The sequence below is a fragment of the Heliangelus exortis genome, chromosome 3, assembly GCF_036169615.1.
Source record: "Heliangelus exortis chromosome 3, bHelExo1.hap1, whole genome shotgun sequence".
In the NCBI taxonomy this organism is placed as follows: domain Eukaryota; kingdom Metazoa; phylum Chordata; class Aves; order Apodiformes; family Trochilidae; genus Heliangelus; species Heliangelus exortis.
In genome coordinates, this window is record NC_092424.1 from 23,407,932 (window position 1) to 23,425,605 (window position 17,674).

Below are 17,674 nucleotides of genomic sequence, written 5' to 3' on the forward strand. Positions count from 1 at the left end.
TAAAACCTTGTCTTTACCAATGGTGGAAAACACCCTTCTTTCTGCTTTTGTAGAAGATTTTTCTCCTTGCCTTGTATTCAAATTGTCTAGCTGTCTATCTGCCATAAACTGTTGCTCACAGCATTGATACACAACATTTCTAGAGAAGGTGATGAAGTATTTAATAATTGATGGTTTTTGCTCACCTCATCAAGGTTATGTCTCTTACTTTTAATGTGCATTTGAAATACATCTTCTAATGCCCTTAAAAAACAGCAAAAAGGAATATCAAAAAAGGCTGTCTAAAGGCCAAATACTTACAGTTTAAAAATACCACTCATCCTCTATTTCAGATCACTTAAAATACATCCCAACCTTTCACTTTTGCTCCACCCCCTCATTGTCCCTACTGTACCTGCAAATGGATTTTGAAAATAAAATCTTAAACATTTTAAGGTTGCCGAATAAGGTTGTTCCAAGTGCATGCAGTTTGGTAGGAACTGTTCCAAGATCAGTCTTTCATGTATATAATTACAATTTTTTTGTTTCACATTTAATACAAATAAAGAGCATTCCTCTCTCCAATGCAATGTAACAGTCCCTGTCTGTATTTTGGTGGGGCCTAAGCTGTAGTTCCTTTGTCCAGGATACTGCATTACTCAAAGACTTCAAAACTGCCTCTAGCCAAAGCTTTTAGACCTCTGAAGGTCATTTGCACGGTCTCTGTTCTTGGACCTCTTTTTCAGTACTTTTTAAGGGGAAAGACTGAAAGCCAAACTTTGGTAATCCTAGTTTTGTTGATGAGTTTTACTAGGGAAAGAAAGCTGCCTTCAGAAAGCTCTCAGAACTTTTCTTGATAGCTGTGTCCAGCTGCAAGCAAAAGATGTGCTCATGGTAATAAGCACCAGTAAAAACAAAGCAATATCCTGATGCCCTGTAGTGGTCTGAGTTGGGCTCAACACGGAACAGCCACACAACCCTCACCACTGTTGCATTACAAAGGTACAAATTTGTTTTCTCTCATTTGGTTCAATCTATATGGAAAAAAAGCTTTTCCTGTTAAAATTTAGGCAGACCTACCGTATATTTTTGAGGGTTTATTTTATTTTAATATTATCTTCTTTTTACCTGTATGTATGGACAGGTACATTACTTAGCAAACTTTTCAGTGTGTGGTGAGTTGGTGTTTTTCAGATCTACAACAGTTCCTCACACAGTGTAACCTGAAAATTTACTTCTAATTTGGGCTTTGAAGTTTGTCTGATAACTGTTATACCTGGAAGGAAGGAGGAGAACTCTTACATTTTACTGAGTGCTCACAAAACAAATTAACCACTTGTGCTAATGGCCACTTAAAAATATATATATTTAAAATAGCCTTAGGGGTTTTAACCAACATTCTCTAGATTAAAGGGATTTTTTCCGGTTTGGTGTCAAGCTGCATTTGACTTAGGTCAGCATGGTAGCACCAAGCACCAGCATCAAAACACAGTGCTTGACAGGGGCTGATATCTTAAGCATTGGGGTTAACTGCTCTTTTAAAGGAAGAGTTTCTCCCATTTCAGATGCAGGCCAGGAAATGGCATAAAAAAGGAGTACTCAATGCTGTCACTTTTAGCAAGCCTACAAAGAGACTTGCGGTTTATCACAGCTCTCTAAATATAATAAACGTCATAAATTTCTATGAGAAATGAGAGTGCAAGGTGATGTGTTTGTGTGACAGGATGTCACATATAGAACATGAAACCAGGCAGGGATGCTGCAGTTAGACACCAGTAGCAGTGGGTGCATTTGGCTCTGGCCTTTTTGTGTGGCTCACGAACTCAGATGGGACTTTGAGCAACCTGATCGAGTGGGAGGTGTCCCTGCCCCTGCAGGGAGGTTGGAACTGGATGATCTTTAAGGTCCCTTCCAACCCAAACCACTCTGATTTTTTTATGATTCTGTGATAGCACATATGTCCTAAAGAAAGCAATTATTGCATTTATTTATTTTGCTCTTATAGGAGGGAGGAATATAAAATCTTGCTATCATGCACTTTGCTAGGGAAGGCTCATGGTAGCTTCATGGTTTGTTAGTTTAGGATTGACTGGGAACTGGAATGAGACTCTTGTAACAATGATGTCTATCACCATACTAGATAAGGGAATGAGCTTGCGAAAAGAGTCAGAGAACAAGATGTTTCCATATTTCTACTAGAAGACACTGAGAAATATGAGTCTGACTGAAAATATTTTCTCTTCAGACACTCAGTTTAAATCATGAGCCCCATGAAGTGCAGTCACAGAAGTACTCGTCAAATAAAACTGACTTCAAGTTTCACTTTAATCCCTTTAAAATCACTGATTCTTTACATTGAATAATTGGTCAAAATTTTATTACTTAGAAGACTAAATTACAAATTCAAAGGACTTACTCTTTGTGATAACAATTTCTAATCAAAATATCATTCGTAATTTCTTGAAGAAAAGGAAGATACTCTTCTTTTTCTCTGGACAAATACACAAGCTGTCAGCATCTTTCTTTAATATACACTGAATACAAATAAGTTTTATGATACCATCCAATCAGGTAGCAGTTTTAAAGTAATTAAACTAAGTCAAATATAAAAATATATTAAAAATATATATAAAATATAAAAAAAAAGTGATTAATTTATTTACTATTCTGCCTTTTTTTTACTCTCCAGGTCTATACTTTTTTAAATGACTGATTTTCACAGCTCCACTGGCCAGCTCCTTAGTTATTTTAACTCATTAACTCAATCCATGAAATTCATTAATCAAGAATGGATGCCTCTTGTGAATGATTTGTTTAAAAGAGTTCCAATGAATAACATGTAAGTATTAGAAATAGTTAAAAGGGACAAACTATTATTTAACTTACTTTTCTTCCAGTTGTGATCCTGGAGAAAGCAGAATTTCCAAACTGGGAATCCATAATTCATGATTCTGCCACAGAAAAGTAAAGAGAAGAAGCAAATTTTTTATTATCTTTGTATTAACATTTTATCTTTACATTCAGAGCACCAGAGGGGTATGAGCTGATTTTGTAACATAGCAAAATCACAACAACATCATACTGAAGTGACTGGCCAGTTTATGTTGAATAAGAAGTAGCATTATTATTAGGGAGGTTCATGTCAGCAAAAATTGCATCAATCAGGTATAAACTGGAAAAAAATTATGCAAAAGCTATAAAGTAAATAAAAAATTCTAACAAAATATAAAGTATTTGCAGGACTCACTCAAGTAAGATATTTTTTTCTTTAAATGAAGGAGCAAAATATATTTGTATCTTTGAAAGAACACTAGAAAATCTTTTCGTGCAGATTATCAAATAGGAACAGGAGCCTCTGTTAACAATGAATGTTGTAAAATGAATGTTTCAGTGTCTGGAACAAAGAAATGGAGTAGTCCCAGAGAATGTAGGGCTAGCACAAATCATGCCTGTGGCACCTTGGCTGAACTATATGAAAATTCAATACCGATTCTATAAAGGGGTGAGCAGGACAAAGAATCATCCAAAGCCTCTCTATCATGCATGATTCTGATTACTGTTAAGCATCCATATATTTAAGAGCACTAAAATTCACTAAATTAATCCCCTGTTCATAAAAATCCAGATGACAAGTGGAATGCAGCTTCCAGATACAGTAATGTATGGTATACTACAGTAATGACCATAGGCTGAGTGATTAGTACTTCACCTGGACATTGCTGGGCTCCAAGTTATTATTTGGATGGAATGAATGGCTGTAAATCAACCAAAAGCTGAAATGACCACTTGAAATATTAGTAAGATGTCAGTCAAATAGAAAAAAATCTGCTTTTGGAAGCCTTGTGTTGGAATACACTGTTTTTCATATTGCATAGTGCATCATTTGCATTTGACAGAGAGACCAGTTACTGTAGTTCTTCCTATTTTGTTTCACAGAAAACTGTTGACCCTACCTATCCACATATGCTAGATTTCTCAAGTACAATCTTAATGACTTCTCACAAGATTATTTTTTTGTTTGTTTGCTCCCCAAAGCCAATGATTCCATGACCCATTATCCATATCATTTCCACACAACCAGGACAACTTGTGTGTATGAACAGTGGGCCCCATTCTTTTCCTTGGTAACAAACTGGGTACACCAACCTCAACTGGCTGCTGAGAGAAGTGATCTGTATGTGGTCTCACATGGGCATCTTCTAAAAATCTGAAAGATCAAATGCACAGTGAAAAACCAGTTATGCTTAAAATGATGTGTTTGGAAGCAGAATTAATTAACTTTTAGCACTGATGTGTAAAGAAACGGAGTAGGTACCTGGGTAACTCTCTTCTTTTTTCATCATTGACACCTGCTGACTTAAGTGATGGTCTGCCAGGGGAGATCTTTTTCTGGGGAGGAGGATTATAATACCTTTGTTTTACAAGAAAAGATTGGTGTGATGTCTTTAAGATTTTAGGGGTAAAACATTTCTTATTTTCTGTGAAGTAAATTGAATGTTTATTTAGGAGGTTCCCAAGGCCTGTTTTATTGAAAGAGTTCTGAAACGCCTTCTTTCTGTTGCTACTGCCCAATTGCATGTGAGACTGCTGGAGTGGTGAAACAGATGATCTGTCTATACCAGAGTTGTGAACAGGAGTCTGAGACAAAGCATGCTGAGCCCTATTTTGAGTATTGTTTCTTGTAGTAGAAGCTGACAACAGAGCCTTTGAAGTGAGCTTCTGAACAGAGGGGAGGTGCTGCTCTCTTCTTGTCCTGGAGCAGTTTTTCCAGCCAGATGTCAAATACAGGTGACCATCTTCCAACAGTGACCACCTGGCCTGTAAGTTAAAGAGCAAAGTAACTGACAGAAAAATCACAAAAGCAATCAGCTGAAGGCAGTGTATCCTACAAATTGATTTACTCAGGAGGAGTTTTAAGAACCTGTCTTCAAACTGTCTCAAGTGGTCGGAATAAGTTGCTGAGTTTTAGGAACTGCAGCTGGGAGTAAACCCAGTGAGCAAGTCCCTTTTGCCATTCTTGTTTTCATTCTTTTTACAAGGCTGAGGTTGCTAGTGACAAATAGCCATGGGAAATTATCTAATTTCATTTGGCTTGCCAGGGATCACAGAGGCAGAACAGGAGATTTTTCCTTCCTTGGACATGATGCATTCTCACCTGTGGAACTGGTATCCCAGTAGCAATCTTGCAGCCCATGTTTGATGGCATCTTCTACTCACTCTCCTTGTATACCCATGCAGATTTGGGCATGACTCCATCTCATGAGTTTGAATTCAAATGGAACCACTGCTATTCTTATAAATACCATAGGTGAAATTGTAGCCTATCATTTTTTCTACTTATCGCTGTGGGAGCAAGATTTTAAAATCAAAATAATGCAGATGTTTGAATTGGAGCACATTCTTTATAAACAACACTATTGGTAATCTAGTGGTAAACCCATTGTAATTCTCAACAAATTAAAAGTTTTACAACCTAAATATAGTTTGCCGAGGAAATTTTGTCCCAGAGATTGCAGACTATGGCAGAATGAAATATTTTTTTTTGCAAGACTTTGCTTATTGAGGTGAGATTGAGTCAGCCTGTCCTCAGTGCCTGGCAGGGTTAGGAACAGATCACCCTCAGTGTAATCACACAGCACCTGCAGGATGGACAGGGGATTAGACCCAGCCAGCATGGGTTTAGGAAGGGCAGGTCCTGTCTGACCAACCTGATCTCCTTTTATGATCACGTGACCCTCCTGGTGGGTGAGGAGAAGGCTGTGGATGTGGTCTACCTGGACTTCAGCAAGGCCTTTGACACCATCTCCCACAGCATTCTCCTGAAAAAGCTGTCAGCCCACAGCTTGGACAGGAGCACCCTGTGCTGGGTTAGGAACTGGCTGGAGGGCCAGGCCCAGAGAGTGGTGCTGAACGGTGCTGCATCCAGTTGGCAGCCGGTCACCAGTGGTGTCCCCCAGGGATCAGTGTTGGGACCAGTTCTGTTTAATATCTTTATTGACGATTTAGATGAGGGGATTGAGTCCATCATCAGCAAGTTTGCAGATGACACTAAGCTGGGGGGAAGTGTCAATCAGCTGGAAGGCAGGAGGGCTCTGCAGAGGGACCTGGACAGACTGGAGAGTTGGGCTGATTCCAACGGGATGAGGTTCAACAAGGCCAAGTGCCGGGTCCTGCACTTTGGCCACAACAACCCCATGGGGAGCTCCAGGCTGGGCACAGAGTGGCTGAGAGCAGCCAGGCAGAGGGGAACCTGGGAGTCTGGATTGACAGGAAGCTGAACATGAGCCAACAGTGTGCCCAGGTAGCCAAGAAGCCAATGGCATCCTGGCCTGGATCAGGAACAGCGTGGCCAGCAGGTCCAAGGAAGTGATTCTGCCCCTGTACTCAGCGCTGGTGAGGCCACACCTCGAGTACTGTGTCCAGTTCTGGGCCCCTCAGTTCAGGAAGGATATCGAGGTCCTGGAGCAGGTCCAAAAGAGGGCAACTAGGCTGGTGAAGGGACTCGAGCACAGATCCTATAAGGAGAGGCTGAGGGAGCTGGGGCTGTTCAGCCTGGAGAAGAGGAGGCTCAGAGGAGACCTCATCACTCTCTACAACTCCCTGAAAGGAAGAGGTAGCCAGGTGGGGGTTGGTCTCTTTTCCCAGGCAACCCTCAGCAAGACAAGAGGGCACGGTCTCAAGTTGTGCCGGGGGAGGTTTAGGTTGGACATTAGAAAGAATTTCTTTACTGAGAGGGTGACCAAGCATTGGTATGGGCTGCCCAGGGAAGTAGTGGATTCTCCGTCCCTGGAGATATCTAAAAAGAGACTGGATGTGGCACTCAGTGCCATGGTCTGGTAACTGCAGGGGTAGTGGATAAAGGGTTGGACTTGATGATCTCTGAGGTCCCTTCCAACCCAGCCAATTCTATGATTCTATGAGATCCTCCAGCAGAAGCTGGTGAAGAACGGGCCTTCTCACACTAGCATGAGGTTGTAAGCTGATATCTGACATAATATATAAAATTAGAATAAATTAATTTAGCATCTTGCTTTTACTAGCAAATACCATTCTGAAATTTAGAGGACACTGTAAAACAGTGTGAAGCTACTGCATTGCATTTAGTGGAAAATACTAAGAAAAATAATTTGGGTTGATTTCTCTTGAAAATACTGTGTATAAAAATCCTCCTAAGAAGAATGTTGACACATATATCAGGAAATTATTTAAATAACTGGGTTTTTTTGTTTTTTTTTTTCCTGGACACCCACATAATACTTCTTAAAAAGTGCTAAATCCATTTGCCATAGGAGCAAAGGAAGGGTGTATGCATTTGTAAGTGGTATGCTGTCAGTGCAGGAACACATTTTAATTATGTACATGTAGTCATGACATGGGTACCTCTCATTGTAGGCCACACGGGAAATGAGAGGATAGCTGCCAGTTGGCAAAACTGAGAATCAACCATTATCTTCTTTGACTAGACTAAGAAGAGCCACACTGAATAAACCTGCACTTACTGCTCTTAAAGGAACTCCCAGCTCTTCAGCTACCTAAGGGGACAACAATCTCTCACATGACTCAGTACTTACTACCCATGTAACAGGTCCTATGCTGTCAGAATATCACATACCTTCTGCTGGCCTGGTGAAACACTTCTGGAGTTGAATGGTGAAGCAGGCAGACCACATAAAAGATCTTTCTTATATTTCTCAAGGGCTTGAATTAGTCTGTCTCTTTTCTGCTGATCCTTGTCTGCACAAGTGAATATGTAAATACAACTCTTTACAGTTTAATCAATGGTCAAGTCATAGCGTATTACTCTTCATTCTTCTTGTTGCTACTAAAGGCTCTTCCACCTCCTCCTCTTAATACCAAGTAGCAGACAGAGGACAATCACCCTACTTTTTACCATTGGTGCTTGCTGCTTCCATGCTAAGTGCACATCTGAATTTGAAATAAATAACCCAGGACTCCGTTACATCACTCACACAGTAATTAATGAGCTACTGGAAGAATAAGATGACAACCTTTTGTTCCCAGCTGTAGCCCATTCTGCCCTACCCTAGACAACAGCTGAAACAGATCAAAACAGAAGAAAAGCTGAGGCAATCAAGTGAGGATTCCAGTCTGTGAACTAAGAGCTGAGTGCCCAAAGACAGGATGCTACCACAGTCTGTGCTGACTGCAATGCTGAGGAAGTTCACTTTCTGATTCAGTCAAACTCTGCCTGAAAAGTGACACTTCTGCTAGAATCCTGTACCTAGTTCTTTGGATCTTCTGATTCCCTGAAAATGTGAGTAAGAGTAGGAATAAGAATATTTCATCTGATAATAAAAATTATTATTATAGATAATGTTATGTATTTAGAATTGTGTATGTGTAATAAGGTTTATGAAATAATAAAAGAATAAATAGGTGTAAGTATGATATGAAAGATACAAGACAAAAGTCTAAGAAAGACATGAATCTCTCAAGACCACATAGGCCCCCAGGGGCATACTTATTGAAAATGCAAAGCCTTACCATCTTTTCTCAGAACTTTACTTTTAGCAAGGTGAACAAGAATGACACATGACAAAAATTTTAAATCCCTTTTATCTGCATGTTTCTACTAAACATAGCTCAGGAAAAAAAGTGATAGGAATTGTAATGTACAAAACCCCCATTCTCCTTCTAGATGGTGTTTAAAAAATTAATAGCCCTCTTAACTCTAGCTTGAATATGAGTAAAATAGGGTCCACTGAGGTTCCACAAGATGCATATGACTCTTTTGTGTCAAAAAACCATTTCTGTCAGAATTTCCTTGCCCTTGTGGAGCTCTAGTTCACATTGGCATGTGCCAGTACTGCCAAGCACAGAGAGATGCTCTGTATCTTCATCTCTGGGTGCACCTAAACAGACTCCTCAACAATTCGACAATTGCCTCCTCAGGCAATTCGACAGGGCTAGCAAGGCTTCAGGTGGGTTGATGAAATGTGACTTCTGGCTGGGTGATGTTACTGTGAAAAATTCTGACTTATTCCTGAAAAGATGAATGAGTGGTTAGGCTGAGTGGTCAGCCTAAGTCCCTTTACGTTGCAACTGTGGCAAGGTACTAGAACTTACGCTCCCAATATGTTGCAATTTTTTTGCTAATAGTAAGCAGCTCCTCCTCTGACGTGATGTAATTCTAGTGTGTCTCACTAGTAATATGCCAGAATAATGGTTGAAAAATGGCAAAGCACCACTTATTGCAGACTCTCTTTTGACAGGGAGATGCATTAACCTGAATTTAGTATTGCAGATTTATGAATTATCAGAAGGGCTACTGGGTTTTAGTTAGCTTTGAAGTAATATTTCTTTCAGAGAAGAAATAGCTGAGACTTTGGTTTTTTTTAAATCCCCCAATATTTAGACTGCAGTAAATATCTCCTTTGAAGTTTTTGATGGTTCTGATATGTGGCACACCGTGTCTTGATGATTCTCCTGTAAGATGGCCTCAAGGCTGTGGCCTGATCATTGAAAGAAAAACCCCAGATTTTATTAACAGCTAAAACTGATATATAGTCTCCTCAGGCTTGTAATCTGGCTTTTCAGTCTTGCATGGACATGAGTTCATAGCATCATCCTATTAAGGAAAACATGTTGACAATGCTAAATCGTATTTGGATGACTGGGAAGAAGGATTATACAACTCAATGGAACAAACAACAAAATGTACTTGCTCAGTCACATTCATGAAGAGATTAATACCTTCCCTTTTTATCTAGGTTTTTACAGTGCCCAATCAAAGTATCCTCTGATTCTGATTAAAGACTGCATTCTGCATCTGTATGAAAAATAACAGATAAGGAGGTTGCTGTAGAGTCTGTGCAATTGTCAGGACACCTGGCTTCTATCACAGCACTGTCAATATGAGGCCTTGGGAAAAAGTGACATCCATGTCTCTTCATTGTTCTGCATGTGCTGTCTGTCTGTGCAGAGGTGAGGCAGGACAACAACTGTGTACTGAGCCTTCACCAACCCTTGCCAAGGACAAGAAAATAAAATGTTTCAGGTTAAAGAGCCACAGGTCTTCAGCAGACTTTGTCTAGTATTTCACAGATATTTTCACTATAAATATGGGTTATAAATATGCCACAGGGCACTAAGCCTATTCCAATAAATACTATTGCAATGCGTTATAGTTTTACGCTTTAAGTAGTTAGCAAAAGCTGCCAGGCCAGAATGTCTCATAGCAATTCTTCTTCCCCTTCCCTAATGGATGCCAGGTTTCGTTGCCCAGACTGTTGGGTTTTGTATGTGTCTCAGCCACATGAGGCAGACTGAGGGGCCCTGCAGCACATCCTGGATTGCTGACACATCTGCTAAGGGATTTACTTGTCTCACAGCCTTCTAGCCCTGCTCTCTCCAGTTTCTCCTTTTTCACTGCTGTATTTTGTCATAACCATTTTTCCCTACACCCCTTCCCCTGGCTTTTAGGTCTCATTGCTGGGTTTCACACGTACTCCCTACATTTCTGTTTGAAAGTTTCTTGTGACCATACCCCACTGCACAGCCTGGCCCAGCTGCAAGGACTGATCATCAGCAAGAGTGACATAGGGAGAAAAGAATCACCTGCTCATTCTACTTCCAAATACTTTTAACAACAACTAGTAATGATCACTAGTGAAAAAGAAAAATAATATGCAAACTATATATCCCAAATTATAAGTGTTTGGGGGTTTTCTTTTTAAGAAAAACAAAGATTAGACATGCCTTGCCTTCTGTACTCATGTCCTGGCTAAACTGTTTAAGAAGTGGCTCTTGTTTATGATTAAACCATAACTGGTAATTATTAATCATAGAATCATAGAATCATAGAATTGGCTGGGTTGGAAGGGACCTCAGAGATCATCAAGTCCAACCCTTTATCCACTACCCCTGCAGTTACCAGACCATGGCACTGAGTGCCACATCCAGTCTCTTTTTAGATATCTCCAGGGACGGAGAATCCACTACTTCCCTGGGCAGCCCATACCAATGCTTGGTCACCCTCTCAGTAAAGAAATTCTTTCTAATGTCCAACCTAAACCTCCCCCGGCACAACTTGAGACCGTGCCCTCTTGTCTTGCTGAGGGTTGCCTGGGAAAAGAGACCAACCCCCACCTGGCTACCTCTTCCTTTCAGGGAGTTGTAGAGAGTGATGAGGTCTCCTCTGAGCCTCCTCTTCTCCAGGCTGAACAGCCCCAGCTCCCTCAGCCTCTCCTTATAGGATCTGTGCTCGAGTCCCTTCACCAGCCTAGTTGCCCTCTTTTGGACCTGCTCCAGGACCTCGATATCCTTCCTGAACTGAGGGGCCCAGAACTGGACACAGTACTCGAGGTGTGGCCTCACCAGCGCTGAGTACAGGGGCAGAATCACTTCCTTGGACCTGCTGGCCACGCTGTTCCTGATCCAGGCCAGGATGCCATTGGCTTCTTGGCTACCTGGGCACACTGTTGGCTCATGTTCAGCTTCCTGTCAATCCAGACTCCCAGGTTCCCCTCTGCCTGGCTGCTCTCAGCCACTCTGTGCCCAGCCTGGAGCTCCCCATGGGGTTGTTGTGGCCAAAGTGCAGGACCCGGCACTTGGCCTTGTTGAACCTCATCCCGTTGGAATCAGCCCAACTCTCCAGTCTGTCCAGGTCCCTCTGCAGAGCCCTCCTGCCTTCCAGCTGATTGACACTTCCCCCCAGCTTAGTGTCATCTGCAAACTTGCTGATGATGGACTCAATCCCCTCATCTAAATCGTCAATAAAGATATTAAACAGAACTGGTCCCAACACTGATCCCTGGGGGACACCACTGGTGACCGGCCGCCAACTGGATGCAGCACCGTTCAGCACCACTCTCTGGGCCTGGCCCTCCAGCCAGTTCCTAACCCAGCGCAGAGTGCCCCTGTCCATGTGTGTGTGAGTGCAAGGTTTCACCTATAAAAGCATTTAATGATTCAGTGTGAATCCTCTTACAGGACATGACTTTTTATTCCTGCAACAGCCAATATCTCTTAACTACCTCTTTGCTGCTTCCCAGGGAACACAGCCATGTGGTATGAACGGTGCAGCAGTTATTTAGGTGAATATATTCAACAGCTTTTCTGTTAAGCTCATTTACTTGCTAATTTGTCATCCTTCCTACCATGACAGGCATTAATTTATCAGTGCTATTGTACATTTTTACTGGTAATTGTATTGGTATCTGTTACTTGTCAATGCAGCATGAGTGCAGAAAATAAAACAGCTTTAGTTGAAATCTGGTCCTTTTAAAACATAAGAAGATTCAGATATTATAGCCCCAACACTGTTTTCCTGGCAGTTCTTGTTATTTGCCAGTTAATAAAATGTTTTGTCTCTCCCTTGCTGCTGTGTGAAAGGCCAGTGTACGAAATGAGCAAACACAAACTTGACATAATAGAAGCAGTTTAGCTGATATCGGTCAATATGAATAAACCAAACCAAACCACTTAAAGAAAAAAAAACAAACCTATTGCCTTTCAGTCCTACTTGTTTTTATCTGAAATAGTAATAAGAGCTGGCAAGCACGTTATACTGATTTCAAGGCTGTCTCCTAATACAAAAGGTTATTCTCAGGTCTAAAACATTATGGCCCAAGTATGAACATGGGATATAAAGCCAGAACAGACTTCCCCTAAGTTGTTTACCAGATGCTACAAAATGGAGTGATTATCATTAGAATAATAGAATCCACACCTTGGGTCATGCCTTCATTTTTGGCTCACAGAGAGAGTATTGGTTTAATTCCTACCAAGTGTTTTAAAAGAGTTGGCTGATGTTTAACTTCTGATGAGTTTTGAAACAACAAGGAAGTTTTCAAAGGGCTGTGTGGGAAAAAGAGGAGGAAAAGTGGAAAATGAACTACAGGCCTGTCAGACTGTTATCAGTCCTGAGCACAATAACTGAATGTCTCTTAAAAGACTTAGTTAAAGTAAATAATATAAGCAGTGCAAATAAATATGCTTTAAAAAACTTACCATGCTAATTTCATAAGTAAATAAAGAGAGATTCTGACTGCAGTTGAGTGAGACAAAGGTGTTGGTTTAATAGACTTCTGTGAGCTCACTGGATCTGTTCTGCATTATATTTTGACTGAAAAATTAGAACACCAAAAATTACATGTGTTTCCAAAATGGCTAACTGGCAGGTCTGAAAATGTAATTAGAAGTGAGGATTCCTTGCAAGGCAGATGTTTCTAATGTGAGGATAATTTTTTATATTATATTATTACATTATTTATTTTGGTTACCTGAAAGAAAATATAAAAGTATTCCTTGTAAAGCTTAAACAACAAGGGCTGGGGAACTAATGAATAACAAAGGTGTGATTTACTTCAGCAAAAGTGAACTGCATCACTCAGTGAGGAAGATGTAGGCAAGCAATATACTTTTTAGCATGGATAACAGAATTTCTCCGTTCAGAAATTGCAGGCTCTTACTTAAAGGAAGTAAGTTTTATCTGGGAATTAGTGTCACTGAAAGACATTCATACCTTTCCCTAGACAAACACCTGCTTGTAATTTCTTACAGCATCAGTGTTGACAAAACTAATGTAGTACCATTGCCTTGAAAGAGTGGAAACCTAAACTCAGTACATTGAGCCTGTACTGCAGTTTCCTTTGATAGGTGGATGGCTGCTGCTGGAACTGTGTGTCCTGCTTTAAAACTTTACTACTCAAGAAGCATTTATAAATTGGAAAGGATGCAGAGACGATCCATCAGAATGATGATGTCTGGAAAATGCTCTTCATGGGGACAAAATCAAATAGCTGAATACATCTAGTTCCTCAAATGGATTACGGAATCATAGAATTTTAGGGGTTGGAAAGGACCTCAAAAAGTCATTGAGTCCAAACCCCCTGCCTGAGCAGGATCACCTAGTGCAGCTCACACAGAAACACATCCTAGGTTTTGAATGTCTCCAGAGGAGACTCCACTGAAACAGCCTGTTTTAGTGTTTTGTCACCCTCTTGTTGAAAAAGTTTTCCTTATGTTTACATGGAACCTCCTATGCTTCAGCTTGCACCCATTACCCCTTGTTCTGTCATTGGTCATCACTGAGAAGAGCCTGACTCCATTCTCTTGGCACTTGCCTTTCACATATTTATAAACATCAAGGAGGTCGCTCCTCAGTCTACTCCAAGCTGAAGAGACCCAACTCCCTCAGCCTTTCCTCATCAGGGAGATGTTCCACTCCCTTCACCATCTTGGGCGCTCTGCACTGGACTCTCTCAAGCAGTTCCCTGTTCTTCTGGAATGGAGGGGCCCAGAACTGGACACGGTATTCAAGGTGTGACCTCATCAGGGCAGTGTTGAGGGGGAGGAGAACCTCTCTCAACCTACTAGCCAACTGCCTCCTAATGCACCCCAGGATGCCATTGGCCTTCATGGCCACAAGGGCACATTGTTGGCTCATGGTCATCTTTCCATCCACCAGCACCTCCAGGTCCCTTTCCCCTGTGCTGCTCTCGAACAGCTCAGTTCCCAACCTATACTGGTACCTGGGGTTGTTCACTCCCAGATGCAAGACTTTATACTTGTTCTTTTTGTATTTCATTAAATTTCTCCCTGCCCAACCTTCCAGCCTATCTTGGTCCCACTGAATGGAAGCACAGCCTTCTGGGATTTCAGCCACTCCTCCCAGTTTTGTGTCACCATCAAACTTGCTGACAACGCACTGTTCCCTCATCCCAGTCACTGATGAATACACTGAATAGTCCTGGTTCCACCCCTGAGGGACTCCACTGGATAGAGGCCTCCAACTAGACTCTGTCCTATTGACCGCAACTTTGCCTTCTTTCCTTTGACCAGTTCACAATCCACCTCACTACCTGACCATTCCTTCAGCAGAAACCAGAGGTAAGTAAGGCTCAAGTGCTTATATTTGATTTCAGATGCTCTTTGCCATGCTAGCTTTTGTTATCATAAGCCTATGTTGGCCCATTAATCTATAGCACATGGGTGTTTTTTAAGCCCCAAGCTCTGGTTCGGAATTATTTGTTTTCATCAATATTTAAATGCTGCAACACTACCAAGTGAGTGAAAAACAACAATTTTATAGGGAAAGAAGTCTCTGAAATTCCAGATATACTCAGGAAACATAGCTAAGTGATAATGCCTGTTGTTGTTTGCCATGTTTTTTTCTAATCCCATGCCAAATACCGCACATTTTCTAATGTGAGCACTCACACTGACATTAGCAAGCATTTCCCCAGGAGAAAAGTAAGAAGGAATCAGCTCTCCATAACAAATCATCCAATCCAGCAACTCTGAACTGGTTGAAATCTTTGGCTGTAACCCATGTCTGCTGTGACTGGTTCTGCTTTAGTAACAAACGCACGAAAATCACTGGAGATGACTTCTTTGGCAGGCTCCTGTTCTATGCCTCCTCCAGTCGCTCCCATTACCTTCTTCATCCCCTCTGCAAATACTCCTTTCAATAATGCTGGCTTGGAAATTGATGAGAAAGATGGTTTTGTGATCAAAGCACTGCAGTAGGACTTAGTAAACTATCATTTAATTCCCAGCTCTGCAACAGGCTCCAGTATGATCACAGGTGTGTTAATTAGTCTCTGGTGTCTCAATTTCCTCTCTGTACAAGAGGATGACAGCCAACATTTACTCAAGTCTAGCTGGCACAAAATTTTTGGCAGATATCCTCAAAGATGATCTTTATACACTATGTAGTGCTACCATAAAGGAACTCAGGTCCCAAATATTGCTGCTAGTATAGCATAGGATTCAAAGTGAAAATTTAGAAATTTAGAAATTTCTTTAGATTAATTTAGAAAATTTAGAAAATTTAGAAAAAGAATTTATGAACCAGGCCAGTTGTTTAATCATTGATAGCTGAATGCAGTGCAGTTGAATGCAGATGCAGTGCAGTCATACATTTTATATTCCCTCCACTGCAGCTCCCTTGTAATGGTGATAAATATGGGTTTTTTAATAGACTGAAAATTTCTTATTAAAAAAACATCCCTCTAATGCTCCATAAACTTGCAATGGTAGAAAATTTATGTCTGCATATATAAACACATTAATTTCCACTGCTTGCTAAATGATCAATTCAATTGCCCAAGATTAGTGGCAACTAAGACTCTACATCTGTAAGGATAAAAATATATCATTGACAGCATAGATAATTCCCACAAACTATAGATAAAAATGCCGCAAGTTTGTCTTTGAATTGTCTGGAGAAACAACTTGTTCTTTTTCACAGCTGTTACAGTCCTGAAAGTTCCAAAGCAACTTCATTTGAAACTGCCCAAAAGCAAAATGGAATTAATATTTTGGCTGGTGTCTCAGGCAGAGATTTAGAAACCGAAAAACACGTTATAAAAAGACCACTCTGTGCCATATCTAAGCACTGAAGTGATCTGCTGGTACACAGAAAAACAAAATTTCTCTTAAAGCAAGTTACTACTCCATTTTCCAATTACTGAAGAATATATTTCTGCATGCACTTGTATGTGCACTTGGATTTCATGTTTATAAAAATAAGCCACAGTACATGGAGCAGTTATATGATCACCACTCCATAAAAGATGGACAATAAACAGTTTCATGGCCTCATGTATTTATATATAATATTACTTGCAATTTCTTTTGAGTAAATGGGTACACTGGACTCCTAAAAGTGCAAGGGAATTGTGCAGAATATGCGATGACTGAATAGCTCATCTTCCCATCGTAGGTAGCTACCCTTGGCTTGGGAATCAAACTGTAGCTCAGCAGAGAGGAGAAGGAATGGCTTTTCTTAAGGCCAAGATTGTGGAGACCTAAAGGTGTGCCCAGAGAACCAGATTTACTTTAGGTCTTTGTTCTTGATATTCTTCAAGTCACTTAAAATGAAACAAAGCATTGCACACTGTGTTTTCTTTTTTGTTTGTTTGTTGGTTTTCTTTCTTTATTTTCATAACTACTCATTGTAGCTGTTTGAGCTTTTGTCTTTAATAGGTGTGCATACGTCTGCATCTCTAGTGAGTGATGGGAATTATCTTTGTGCAGCCTACCATTGAAACACATGATATCCAACACAGATCACACATACAGAAAACAAGGTTTTCTGTATGGAATGAGAATGTGTATTTGTTAAAGTTCTGATGAATTTCAAGGTTTTAAAAGTACATTACATTTAGTAACTAGTAATAGCAATAGTAGGAGATTGTTGTGAGAGAAAATCTTACATGAAAAGAAGGAATTGCTGTGCTATTGTACTAAGCAGAAAATTAGTTTTGTCCTATTATTCTAGAAGGATGGCAAAACAGCTTTCATTTATTTTGTTTCTTTGAATATGCAAGTGATAAACAAAAACATATTTTTGTATACACACAAAGTCAATTCATACTGCCCAAATAATTAGTACATCAACCCCTGAGCAGCAATATTAATTCTATTGTGCTACTGCACTACTTAACATTTCAGAAGACATAAGTTCTGATAAACCCGTTCATTGTGACTTCTAAATTTTGAGATTTACCCTTTGATGGAGTAAACTTCTATTGCCAAGACAGATATTTTTGGAGCTAACCTCTCAGAACAAGGACTTATCTGCTACATAGAATCTCTCAGTGAAGACAAATATTAAGCAACAATATGATTTTCATTTCCCTAGCAGTTTACTGACACTATACCTGGCTGAGAATCTTATAGTATGGCTTCTGTGTGCACCAGGAGCTTTGTACTAATGAGTTTTCTA

The 17,674-nt window shown here is 40.4% G+C and overlaps 1 protein-coding gene across 1 annotated transcript in view; it reads right to left on the reverse strand.

Annotated features, from left to right (window-relative positions):
- The window catches only part of LOC139794282 (spermatogenesis-associated protein 7 homolog), a 50,298-nt gene that overhangs the window by 11,213 nt on the left and 21,411 nt on the right, over window positions 1-17,674 (reverse strand). Inside the window, exons 5-10 of the mRNA XM_071739632.1 lie at window positions 7,592-7,713; window positions 4,295-4,797; window positions 4,126-4,186; window positions 2,866-2,930; window positions 2,396-2,470; window positions 186-243 (exon numbers count right to left, since the gene is read on the reverse strand). Of these exons, the coding sequence (XP_071595733.1) occupies window positions 186-243; window positions 2,396-2,470; window positions 2,866-2,930; window positions 4,126-4,186; window positions 4,295-4,797; window positions 7,592-7,713 (884 nt within the window). The remainder of the gene's footprint in view (window positions 1-185; window positions 244-2,395; window positions 2,471-2,865; window positions 2,931-4,125; window positions 4,187-4,294; window positions 4,798-7,591; window positions 7,714-17,674) is intronic.